This window comes from Aspergillus undulatus (genome assembly GCF_047715775.1).
Source record: "Aspergillus undulatus strain CBS 261.88 unplaced genomic scaffold BDV17scaffold_60, whole genome shotgun sequence".
NCBI classification, from domain to species: Eukaryota; Fungi; Ascomycota; class Eurotiomycetes; order Eurotiales; family Aspergillaceae; genus Aspergillus; species Aspergillus undulatus.
Window position 1 is genome coordinate 71,989 of NW_027396664.1, and position 12,452 is coordinate 84,440.

Sequence of the window (12,452 nt, forward strand, 5' to 3'; positions counted from 1 at the left end):
TCTCGACTTCGTGACCGTTGCAGGGGCCTGGGCTTTTGGGCGAATCGCAGAGTCTGAGGTTAGGGAATCATTGTTATTTGTGAGGTCAATATAGAGGCCGTTGATAGAATGCTGTAAGCCCGTCTCATCCGACAAGTCATTCTTGATTTTTTTCGGCGCGGGCCGTTCCTTCCCAGGGGGAAACCCGCGCTTTCCAGGTACAACCATGGTTACCTGCCTGCGGAGACAAAAGGTGGTATAACCCGTCGCAGAAGGTTCTAAACTGTTCACACCTCTGTTTCGAAGACGCCAGCTTATTCGTTAATAAATGGCCGGGACGGAATAGGAGGCGGCTTGATCACCAGAAGCTAAGTTATGGCGCAGCAGCCACTGTGCGCAGTTGGTTAACTACGGAGGCCCATTGGAATAAAACCGTAGAAACAAAAGTTTATGTAAACGGTAGTATTCTGCCCCCGAAAGATGAGAAAGTTGGGATTGCCAGATCAGGATGCAATAATCACCATACAACATTATAATTATTTGAATGTTAATGTTGCAATTTCTAAAAAGCTTTGAAATTTGAACAAGCGGTTGAACTCAAAACATTGGAATTCAGAAGACTCTTTACTGGGAATTTAACCATGTTACATGTGCGTAGACCTCGTTGTAAATACACGAAATTTTGTTTCTGCGGTTTTGTTCTAATGAGCCTCTATGAGCGTCAGTCTAGGTGTAAATTACTCGATATCAACCTCTAATAAGATCAAAGAATGAAGGTCTGATTTCTCATTCTAGCTCGGTGGTTTAAATACACAGATAATAGAGACATAACTTTTGAACCGTGGAAATAGCAGAACAATTCTGCATAAACCTCGGTGATCAAAGGTCGTCAATCCGATATCCTAAATAGGCAGGTCGTACGGTCGACAGCCTCCGTAGTTGACAGGTGTTCGTTCTATACTGAGCTGAGCCCCTGAACTTATCACGCAACCGCACACCTAGCGGTTTCGAAACCTTCAACCATCTTCTGTCCAGTATGGCGACCGTCGACCCTGTCCAAGAAGCTTTTGCCCAGGCTCAGCGGTCATTCCGGACCAAACTCAAGGACCCGAATATTTATAAGCAGATATTAGCGACCACCACAATTGAGGAGGTATGCAAAACGACAATGAAGTTACAAGAGGAAGCCGCGGGGAAAGGTCGGCATCTCGCAAAAATCAAGCCTTTCCTAGACCGTCTTTCGATGTACTCGGATGTAATTGGAACTTTTATGCAAGTTAAGCCAGAGATCCTAGCTTTGATATGGGGCCCTCTGAAACTCCTCTTGCAATGGTCAAGTCAAATGGCAAGTGCGTTAGATAAGGTCGTGCTTATCATAGTCGAAGTTGGACACGCCTTACACATGTTGAGGTGATGAGTGGAACTTTCGGGGCGAGCGATACCGTTAAGGCCTTGATGGCGTTGTTCTACGAAGATATCCTGGATTTTTACCGCGTCAACTTTGACTTCTTTCGCAAACCGCGTAGGTACACCTTTTTAGACGGTCACAGACGGGCAAAAAATGATAACTGTGCGCTAACCCCGAAAATAAAAGGCTGGAAACAAATGCTTGATGCTTTATGGGACAACCATCTCCAGAAACTCAACGTCGTGGTAGACAACCTCAAGCAACACTCGGCCCTTCTAAGGGAAGAAGTGACGCTACTCGACATCAAAGAAGCTCATGAAAACCGTATACGGTCTATTGCTCATTTTGATGAAACGAATATGTTTCAGCAGAGACAGAAATTCTTCAGTCTGCGTGACCGCATCTCCGTTGATCTGTACGACGACCGGCTAGACTGGATTCGCAACAGGTCTGTTCCGGGGTGCGAAAATTGGCTGTTTGGCGATAGCACCTTCTGTGAGTGGCGGGGGGACTCGAAAAATGCCAATCAACCTATCGTATGGCTCTGGATACAAGGCATCCCGGGGGCAGGGAAAAAATACCTCTGCGGCGCGGTGATTGACCACCTACGGCAACACCAAAAAAAGCAAACCCTATTTATCTTCCTCACTTACGCGAATAATGCCAATCAGACAGCCCTCTCTGTGCTCCAGTCGTTTGTTTTCCAAGCGGCAGAGGACGACACCGACTTCCAGTCCGTATTGAATGAAGCAACAGAACGCGAAATACGCGGAAACACGGGATATGTCTTGGACCTGTTCAAGACCTGGCTTCGGGCAGCTGGGCCTACATATTGCGTTATTGATGGCCTGGATGAAATGGATCGCTCTGAACGACAAATTGTATTACAACGTTTGGACGAGCTCACGAAAGCATGCAATGACCTACGCCTTCTTATCTGTAGTCGATCCGAGGCCGACATCTCCAGAGCACTTGACCAGAAGGCGGCACGCATCCAGGTGAATAAGAGGAATTCTGGCAGCATCCAAACTTACATCAACACCAGGTCCGATGGCTGGATAAGCAACCGGAGGTTTGACACCCAAACTAGGCTCGAGCTGCATGAGCTTCTGTCCCCTTTATCGGCAAAGGCAGATGGTGAGTCCCCAACCCCTACCTCGCATAACCCCAGTGCGCATTTTATCTAAAAATAAATAAAAAAATAAAACTTACATCAGCATTTCAGGCATGTTCCTCTTTGCACGAATTGTTCTCGACAGCGTGGATGAGATCAGTATCGATGAAATTCGACGTGAGCTCAAAGCGATGCCGAACGATTTGAATGATGCGTGAGTCTCTATCCAATCACCATTCGTCTGAAAGTCAAATAATTAGCCTGAACATGGAACCAGTTATCAGCGCATCTTTCAGAGAATCAATAAGCTGGACCCTCGCCGTCGAGAAAAGAGCAGAAAAATCCTAGGCTGGATTGGATGTGCCCCTATACCCATGACTATCTTCGAAATGGAACAAGCGTTATTAATTGACACCGACCCCAAGCGCACCGCTTGGATATCGTCAGATCTTGCCACGCAGGAGTTTCTTTCCATATGTGGTCCTCTTATTGAGATTATCGATGGCAAATTGCAGTTTGTCCATTTTACCGTCCAAGAGTAAGTTTGCGTCCTCCAGTTCCTTCATGCCCCTGCGTGACGGGAAATCGTCGATTAACGTCGACATCAGTTACATCTTCAGCCGCCAGATTGCCAACTATATCGACAAGCGAGAAGCTGCACGAGACTTAACAGGGGCATTTCTAGCTTACCTTGCCTCGGATTTACTAGACCCGGACCTTGAGGACGATCAAATTTTGGTTGATACTATGTGCGGTAAATACCGACTCCTTCAATATGCACACTTTTATTTGCCTACACTACTCCAACTTGTGAATAGTATTCGCCCGGAGTCATATCTCGTTGGCAGATTGCTGGACTGCTTGACCCAGCGGTATTCAAATCATGAATTCCAGGTCATAGTCGATGATCGGGACCCGCCGTATACAAATAGCTTTTATAAGAAGCACTATTCAAAGGCATATGAAGTCGCCCGTCAGACTTTCCAATTCCACCTTGCAGAGAAACGGCGAGGGTGGAACAGGAACAACAGTAAGTGTCGGACCCCTTCGCGAAGAAGCAGGAATTATAGCTTATGACAGGACCTGTTGTAGGTGAATCTTGGGTCAACTTTGATCCTCTGATCACCTCGAAGATGCTAGTCCGGCTTCAGCATCACTACGAGGCTCTGGTAACCGATGATAGTATCGCTCAGACAATGCAGACCCACTACGGCCCATGGCTATTCAAATGCACATATCTGTTCTGCACATACAGTCGCCAGGGATTTGTGACAAGACAGGAACGAGACGCCCATATCACAAACCATGAGCGGCCCATCAAGTGCCCAGTGCCGAACTGCATTTATTATACTCTAGGATTTAACGTGCAGAGACGATGCAACGAGCATTTAGCTCAATTCCATACTCCAAAATTTAGTGCAGACGACCTATCGAACTTGAAACCAGAGGATGTCCAGCCTCTCCTGTTTACGCTCATAATGGAAAGTGACGTCGAAAACGTACAACGCCTGATAAACTCACCGGGCGGGCAAAAGCTAAAGCCAGAAGTGGTTGCTTCTGCCAGGATTACTGCAGCCGAACAGGGCTCCCTAGCCATAACAAAACTTCTAGCCCCGCTCAACGAGATGTATGTGCCACTGCGGCTCGTAAAGGCAGCGGTAAGGAGTGAAAATGCTGAGTGTGCCGAGTGGGCTATTGTGAGGGCCGAACCATTCGATTCTACCAGTCTGATGAAGGTCATTCTGAGCGTGAAGTCCGAGGGGATATATCGGAAGTGGGAAGGATACATCCTCAGCAGGTTAAAAGAGCCACCAAAGCCTCAACCAAGGTCGAATCGCGCGGATTCGTTTTTTCCACGCCGTTCCGATGTCGATGTTTACTTGATCAATGAAATCTTCAAGCAACAGGTTTTCACTGACATCAAGGGTAGTGTTTTGAAGGAAACTAGGTTGCAACACACCCTGGAGAGGTTCAGAGAATACATTCAACCAGAGATGCTGGGAGTCATTCTGGTGCGAATAGCAAAGTCAAGCTGTACGTTTTCTCTAGCGAAACAGCTACTATCGTATGGGGCACCGGTCGATTACCCATGGGTCAACCGAATGTATGGTGGGCAAGTGCGTCAAGGAACAGGAATGACGGCGCTGCACGCAGCAGCAAAGAAGGCCACTAAGGACGCGGCCTTGCTCATGCGACTTCTCATACTAAATGGCGCGTCACATGATATGGAACGTATTAAAAAGGAACGAGGTGCAAAGGAAATCCATCAATGGATCGGTGCCAGTTTGGATGATCTTATTGAACTCAGGCAGCAACGCCTCAACCCCCCCCCGCGAATCATCGTCAGATCATGCTACAGACACTGGCCCAAGCATACAAGCGGAAACGAATGATTTGGCAATCCCATAACTACCTCGTCCAAGATAAAAAAAAAAAAGGAAACCGGGGAGGTGATAATTGCAAAAGTTCTATCATCTACTGTGTTAGATCTTGATCCTTATCCTTGACTCATGTAACCATTATTTCAACGGCCATGGCAAGAATAGTGCTGAGCCGGCCGAAAGTACTAAATTCGAGAGCCCGTTCCGGCCAGACCCGCTAGACTTAATTACACACTTTCGCGTAGTTTGCACTACCCCAAGGTCGTGATCCCCGTGGTTGTTACCCAATATCCCCGCGTGATTACTACGGAGGCCTAAAGGGATAAAAGGGAAATATATATATATATATGCATTAGTATTTGTTTATATCCTGCTAGCAGAAAAATAAAGCTAAAGCTAACTATATATTATATCTTGCTTGGTTTCGTTATATAGCTACTAATCCTAAGTTCCACGTAAAGCTACAAGTCAACACTCAGGTATTATATACTGGTACTAGTATTTATATAGGGAGAAATAAATAAAAGCTTATATATACTAGAAGACTCCAATTATATATTACTATTATCAACGGTGACTTTGCGTAGTCGAAAGTGTAGTCAACTACATAGAAACGCACAATCTGGTTGTGGTCCCGCGTATATACTCGATGATGGTCTGCGCCTCAGCGATGTGATCAGAACTCACAGACACCATGTCTGTCTTTCTCTATCTTCCTCGCTCGTAGACGTGGAATGTGACTGTAACCCCCCACCTAGATGGTCTCTCCTGGTAATCTGTTTCTTCCAACAAATGCGGGGTGTTAAACAGTAGATCCTCCTCCTGCTCCTGTCATTTAATCGCTTCCCGTTGGGCCTTGTTCGGACCAGGTAGGTCTGCTAGGTATCATTCGGTGTTTTGTTGGGAGGGCCCGAGTGCAGTAGCACCTGTCGGGTTTTACCACCAGGATCACTATCCTAGTCCCATAATCCATTAGCAATGGCGGTATCCTGAGTTCCTGCCAGGGGGCGGGTTAAGGAAAAAGAAGAATTAAGAGGAGAGAGGGTTAAAATCGATAAGATCGTTCTTATATGCTCGGCTAGCGGGCAGTGATAATAATGCAGCGTATTAGGCGGCTATCCCGAAGGAAGCAAAACTAACTACAACAGGGAATTCACAGGTCCTCGCTTTATATTGTATAATGGATGACTACGATACCATTTTATCAAGGCTACCTACTTAGTACCCTAGAGGTTGAGCTTCGGAAAAAAAAAAGAATGAGATAAATTTTTCGATAAGGAAACGGCACAATACGTCGAGGAAGGACTGGGATCAACCCATATTGAAGGAAGATTTTGTCAAATAAGAAGACGCGATGCCCATAATCGGAACAGTTAAAGGACCAGCTCAGGCTCGTCTAAACAACAACAACAACGGACTCGAGCACCCTCGGCATCCTTCAGACCTACCGTGTTGGGTTGGTCTTTGGACAATTTAATCTAGTTAACTGGCTCGCAGCAGCCCCAGCATCCCTCCTGACCAGTCGGAGCCTATACCATTGAGGTGATCCATTAGTCAACGATTCAGAAATGTCAATGTTGAATAAGGCGCTACAGATAAGAACTTACCTCGCCAGCAGGACACTCCGGCTTCTCGGGACGACAGACAGTTGTGCAGACGTCCTGGCGTCCTTGAGTGTCTTCGGCGGTTGCGGTCGTGTTGGTGTTTATGATGGGTTTGCAGCAACCCCAGCACTCCTCATTACCGGCTGGGGCCTAGATGAGAAATTTCTAGGTTAGTCTTCACAAAGTAAAAGCATCCGATGAGGCGAGGGAAGAACTAGGGCAAGTGTACCTCCCCAGCAGGGCACTCAGGCTTCTCAGTCTGACAGACACCAAGGCACAAGTCGTCGTTGCCAGAAGGGGTCTCGAGCTCGTCGGTTATGACTATGGGCTCGCAGCAGCCCCAGCAGCCCTGAGTGGAGTTAGTGAAGCTTGACACAGATGTCAGGAATATGGATGATATACCTCTTGACCAGTGGGTGCCTCGCCGACAGGACACTCGGGCTTCTCAGGGCGACACTCAGTGGTGCATACACCCTGGCGCTTTTCCTCGGTGTTTGTGTTGGCGTTCATGCTTGCAATCGGCTGGCAGCATCCCCAGCAGCCTTTTCCACCAGTGGGCGCTTCCCCGGCAGGGCATTCGGGCTTCTCGAGCTTGCATTCCAGTGTGCAGATGTGGCCCTCAGCTACGGTGGAGTTCGCTACTGGGGGAGAACTAACCTTGGGGATCGGCTCGCAGCAGCCCCAGCAGCCCTATCGGGATCTGACTTTAGATCTTTTTTTTTTCCAGTTGGAGGTGAGATGGGGTGTTGACAGAACGTACCTCACTTCCGGTGGGTGCCTCGTCGACAGGACATTCGGGTTTCTCGGGGCGGCAGACAGCGATGCAAGCTCCCGCCTTGGTGTCAAGAGTAATGGGCTGGCAGCAGCCCCAACAGCTCTGAGTCTGGTTAATACCGAATGCTTGTACGTCATGAGGAAGACTGGGGGTGTTGTTTATCAGACACACCTCATTTCCGCCAGCGATCTATATGTGATTAGCTTCATGCAGCAAGAGAGGGACTTGAAAGAAGACTTACCTCGCCTTCTGGGCACTCAGGCTTCTCGGGCCGACAGACGGTAGTGCAGGAGTTTTGTGGCAAGGCTAGAGCCAAAGCCACAGAGGTGGTCAGGGCAAGAATAGACAGGCGGACCATGGCGACGGTGTGATGTGTGGAGTGTATTGAGAAGGGACCCAATGAATTGGGGCTAGAACTTGAGGGATCGAGGGAAAACAGTAGATGACGCTCAAGGGGGGAGTTGGAAGGGAAAGAGGAAACCAGAGGTCTGTTGAAGAAGATGAGAGGATGGGGCCATGAGAATGGGCATTGTCAGAGCTTTATAGAAACCGTCTTCCCCGTCTTCCCCGTTGTCCCCTTGCATGCTTTCCACTTGGCCGTCAGAGTGAATGAACACATTCGATCGCGAGCTGAAGAATGTCACCCACCATCTATAAGTCCATGAACCTATGAATATTTAGAACCCACTTCCGCCCACAGCGAGGCTTATAGACCCGAATCCAGGCCTCAAGGAGAGCATCACGCCCTACCAAATCCGACTTCGATTGGCACAGTGGTTCAGGCATTCCGCTCCGCTCCTATTCAGGTCTTACCCAGGAAACGCGTCATAAGAGGCCTTATTTTTCAGTATCAGCCATACTCTTCTCCACCAGTGAGATCTCCCAATGTAAGCAAGCCGACCCGCACAGCGAATCCGCTTACGAGCCAAGCCAGCCACGAGACTCGTTTCGACAGGATTCCTGGGCTTGGGGCTCGTGAGGATTATTTTAGTCTTCTAGCTCTGCATTTCCCCGGATTCTCGCGCAATATCAGGCCAGAACGATGAAGCGGGTAGACACCGCGGTATACGGGATGGAAGGAAGGGACACGAGGCGGCGTCAATTGTCGTCACCAAGACGGTTTGCAACTCAAGACGCTTTCCATGAGACTGAGACATCATTTGCCAAGCGTTTGGCCGCCTGAACAAGGTAATGAGGGAATCGGCAGCTGAAACGGTTCCCCGGCCTGTACGAGGTCATCATTGCGGCACCGATCTCGGGCGCCTCTCATAGGGCTGTCTTCAATAACAAGGATCAAAGGGCTGTGCCCAACACCCGAGGCCCAAATATCAAGTCCAACTATTTAATCTGCACTCAAATGGTTTCATCATGGGTTTGCAGGGTTACGATCCTGCAAGCTGGCAAACAACGGCCTGCCAAAACAGCCAAGAAGCGATGCATCGCGTTCTGACCACGACGATCCGCTTGGCTTCCAGGTTTCTGGTTTTCTCATTGTTCTTGCGCGAAATGCCGACAAAAAAAGGAATAAGCGTGCGACAGTTGGAGGCCCTGGAACTAGGACTGCCAGGCCATGAGGTTGAAAGAGTGAGGTAGAGCGAAGATCTTGCCTATTGAAGGGTCAAAGGGAGCAGTTCGTTTCAAAGGGCCGATCCCCATGCATTGGCTGCCGCACTCTGAAACATGTCGAATACGAGCAGCCCACAGTAACTGCGCTGAGGTCATTGCTTCTGCGCAGAAATCGGACAAGGTACCGCTGGACCGCGGCTTTTTGGGAAGCCTTTGGAAGGAAAGTGGTAATGGTGTGCAGCGGCACAACGACCGTGGTCAGACGGGATTTCCACGCGTCTTTCTTCTCGCTGACAGACTTTTGACGATTGGAATAAATTCCCAATTTTGACGTAGGGAAGGATGTCAACTGCAGAGCGGGCAACATCCAGAAGCCTGCAATTCGATATCTGCAAAGTAGGCCGAATCCCAGCACGGATCGCTCTTTCCTTTTCATAACGTCCGACACTTGAGGAGCGGCCGAGCAACTCCCTGTCATATGCAGCTGAGTTGAAGTTGACTTTCATTGCCTGTTTATTGTCTCTTGGGCGACCAACCGTGGTATGTTCGCCGAAAACATTTGCCATGAATGGTAACGAGAATTCACTTGCGAGCGAGAGTGATGGAGACCATGTCCTCCAAGGCTGAGGTTCGTATCCCATGCATTTATCACTCTAATAGGTCCAGGATGACGGGCACAGAGTACCTTGGCACGATAGGCTACGTTGTACTGGATTACTTCGGCAGGCGTCCCCAAGATAATTTCTTGGGAGGTTGGAAGCGGGGGTTCTCCCAATGATTAGGAGAAAACCTGGACACAACGAAGCAGGCAAGCTAGAACTTCGCGAATCTTAAATTAGACAAGATTCTGATATTGACTGGTTGAGGTGGTACCGCTGTGAGCTTTGTCGGCTGGGGGGCCGAACGAGTGGGATATGGAGCCTTGATCGAGGAGGAACTTGGCGTAATTGCTTTCTCCAGTGTGGTCCTAACCATTTTATCAGTGAATTAATCAATACAAAGAAGCGATTGTGATGACATACCGAGTTCAATGCAATCTTCAAACCGTGGTCGCTCAGTATTTTTGGAGTTCGCAGATTCGCTCCATACGCTTCAGCCTTGAACAGGGCGTGATCTGCAAATTTCGCTATCGTGATGTTCCTGCTCATTTCAGTCAGCTAGCATTTTATCGTATTCGACAGGTTTTACGTACTCTTCCGGGTGCTTCAGCAGCTCCGGTACCTGCCATGCCTCGAGAGCATGGCGGAATGCATTAGGATGAATACCGAACTCATGCAGGACGGAGAGTATCCTCTCTAGGTCCTTAAGCGTGTAGCAGTGAACATTAAGATTGACCTCGCCGCGCAGAAGAGCGACGAATGCTTCCAGCTCGAATGGATCGGGACGCCGCCCTTCCCTCGACATGAACCTCGATATCTCTCGGCCTTGGATCACTCTACTACTTCCCTCAACCTCAAATGCCGACCGGCACCAGGACTCTTGTTCTCTCTGTAGCGCCTTTGCCTCGGCCAATTTCTCTTGCAGAAGCCACGCAAGACCGAGTCTCGTATGACCATATACTCGTCTCGGATTCTCACAGCAAGCTATCTTCAGATACCGCTGTCTCTCTGATTTGGGGATCCCATACTCCAACAACAACTCCTCGATGACGGGTTCCCCAGCTTGTCCAGGGAGTGGCAGATTTTTGACGGGGTGCGCGTGACCACCGACAATATTCGCCGAGCCAGGCAAGTTGAGCGACGTCGTGACGCACGCCAGACGCCATCAGCGTTTTGCGGGATCAGTAGGCGTGAACCCGTCCAGCGCCCGAACGAAGGGTGCATTGGGGCCCAGCAATGGCCGCTCATTTGCATCGCTGGTTGCCGACAGAGATGGGAATGGGAGTTCCAGATGGTGAGTGCATGTCGACCAGGCCGGGTGTGACATGCTTTTCACGGACATTGATGAGGCGAGCATCTTACGGCAGCGAGACGTTCGATCCTAACCCTGTAGGAAGGACTGAATGGATTACACCGGCGTCGAAAACAATATCCACGCAGTCGGGAAGGAAGGCCTCGCCGTCAAAGAGGGTAGGTTTTGAGATCACGACCGTGCTGCATCCCCAGTAGTTGGACCAACTGCAATTTGATGCTGTACTCACTTGGTCAGTTCATGTTACTAGTCGGACTGTTATTCTCAAGCGAAGAGAGACAGCGACGAAACAGCCATATTTGTCCTAGATGTAGTATTAGTGCTTTCATCGTTGTCTTGCAGCAGGCTGGTTACTAAAAAGGCCCCAGTACGTAAGAGCGGTACTGAGCGTTACCGGGTGGTAAGATTACAGTGGATCAGATAAGAAACATCCGACGCCGGCTCCGTCGGGATTCCATCTGATAATTCTGAGCTCCAGCTCCTGTCAACACTCAACACCCGACATCTCGAAACTTTCCCTCCTCCCCGGCATGCGCCTTCTCTCCTCCCGACCTTGGATATTCTCACTTCAACTCGGCTCGCCTCTCTCACGAACACAATTCTCGCGCCTCCGTGGATTTCGACCATTCTCAACCACCACGCCCAGAATGACCCAAACAGACACCCCCGCCGCCATTACCCTTCCGAACTCGGAGCAGTTCTACCTCAACAACGCCCGCGGCGAGCAATATCTCATTCAGGTCTGCTGGCCACTTCACTGGAATAAGCGTGATCCTGACACAGAGCGGAATCATCTTCCTATTATGTGCGTTTCTACCCTTTCAACGAGCGAGAAGGGGGAATATTAATGACTGAATACAGCTACATCGTCGACGGCAACGCTTTCTTCCTAAGCGCAACCGAAGCCCTCTGGCGCCGCTCCGCAGAATCGCACTATGCGGGCGGCGGCATCGTCGTCGCGATCGGGTACCCGCTCGCAGGCACAGGCAAGGTATACCACCGCGTGCGTCGCAACTTGGATCTCACAATCCCGACACCCAGGAAGCCGCTGGAGGGCTACGGTGGCGCCGATGTCCTGCTTGACTTTATTAACGAGTCCGTCCGACCGGCCGTGAAAGCTCGGTTCCCGAACGTTTCGATTTCCAGGGAGGCGTTGTACGGACACTCGTATGGCGGGTTACTTTCGCTGCATGCGCTCTTCACGAGACCGGATATGTTTGATGCGTATATTGCGAGTTCGCCGAGTATTTGGTGGAATGAGAAGTGTATTCTTGCTGAGGCGAAACGGTTTATTGAGGATATTAAAGAGGATAATGCGTACGCGAGCGGGGAGAAGAAGTTGCCGACGCTGATGATGTACCTTGGTGGGCTTGAGCAGGATCCGCCGCAGTGGAATGATGAGCCTGAGGATAAATGGGAGGAGAGGAAGCGTACCGCGGCGATTTTGAATATGCGCAATAACGTCCTCAGTTTGATGGATTTGATTCGTGGGTGTACGAGGTTGCATAGTGTGAGCTTTAGTGAGTATGCGGGTGAGGACCATGGGACTGTTATGGCTTGTTCGATGAGTAGGGGGTTGACGACTTTCTTTGAGGAGTGGCCTCTGCCGAGGAGGGAGGAATAAATATTTGCCTTCAGTGCTAGAACAGATACTGAATAGAAAACTCGTTTCAGAGGATCGACCACAATGATTTATATTTTCGGCGTGATAGGG

At 49.4% G+C, this 12,452-nt stretch overlaps 5 protein-coding genes across 5 annotated transcripts; 2 read left to right on the forward strand and 3 right to left on the reverse strand.

Annotated features, from left to right (window-relative positions):
• Nucleotides 1-1,015: 1,015 nt before the first annotated feature.
• BDV17DRAFT_284289 (uncharacterized protein) lies at nt 1,016-5,270 on the forward strand (the record flags this gene model as incomplete). The annotated part of the gene is made up of 8 exons (XM_073760510.1): nt 1,016-1,332; nt 1,365-1,501; nt 1,574-2,524; nt 2,613-2,715; nt 2,779-3,039; nt 3,110-3,531; nt 3,594-4,733; nt 5,239-5,270. 8 exons carry the CDS (start codon nt 1,016-1,018, stop codon nt 5,268-5,270), a joined length of 3,363 nt encoding a protein of 1,120 aa, XP_073611800.1.
• A 1,090-nt stretch (nt 5,271-6,360) lies between these two features.
• On the reverse strand, nt 6,361-7,619 carry BDV17DRAFT_294913 (putative extracellular cysteine-rich protein; the record flags this gene model as incomplete). The annotated part of the gene is made up of 6 exons (XM_073762948.1): nt 6,361-6,411; nt 6,490-6,636; nt 6,716-6,835; nt 6,889-7,176; nt 7,247-7,450; nt 7,503-7,619. 6 exons carry the CDS (start codon nt 7,617-7,619, stop codon nt 6,361-6,363), a joined length of 927 nt encoding a protein of 308 aa, XP_073611801.1.
• A 2,043-nt stretch (nt 7,620-9,662) lies between these two features.
• BDV17DRAFT_294914 (uncharacterized protein) lies at nt 9,663-10,231 on the reverse strand (the record flags this gene model as incomplete). Its single annotated transcript, XM_073762949.1, has 3 exons — nt 9,663-9,794; nt 9,850-9,967; nt 10,020-10,231. 3 exons carry the CDS (start codon nt 10,229-10,231, stop codon nt 9,663-9,665), a joined length of 462 nt encoding a protein of 153 aa, XP_073611802.1.
• A 288-nt stretch (nt 10,232-10,519) lies between these two features.
• On the reverse strand, nt 10,520-10,804 carry BDV17DRAFT_273126 (uncharacterized protein). The gene has a single exon (XM_073758994.1). The coding sequence runs from the start codon at nt 10,781-10,783 to the stop codon at nt 10,592-10,594; it is 192 nt and encodes a 63-aa protein (XP_073611803.1). The 5' UTR covers nt 10,784-10,804; the 3' UTR covers nt 10,520-10,591.
• Nucleotides 10,805-11,385: 581 nt separating this feature from the next.
• On the forward strand, nt 11,386-12,362 carry BDV17DRAFT_294915 (alpha/beta hydrolase; the record flags this gene model as incomplete). Its single annotated transcript, XM_073762950.1, has 2 exons — nt 11,386-11,543; nt 11,600-12,362. The coding sequence occupies 2 exons, from the start codon at nt 11,386-11,388 to the stop codon at nt 12,360-12,362; spliced, it is 921 nt and encodes a 306-aa protein (XP_073611804.1).
• Nucleotides 12,363-12,452: the final 90 nt, after the last annotated feature.

Excerpts from the sequence above, each read along its gene's own strand:
- BDV17DRAFT_273126 (XM_073758994.1), bottom strand. The coding sequence starts at position 10,783 with ATGCTCGCCTCATCAATGTCCGTGAAAAGCATGTCACACCCGGCCTGG.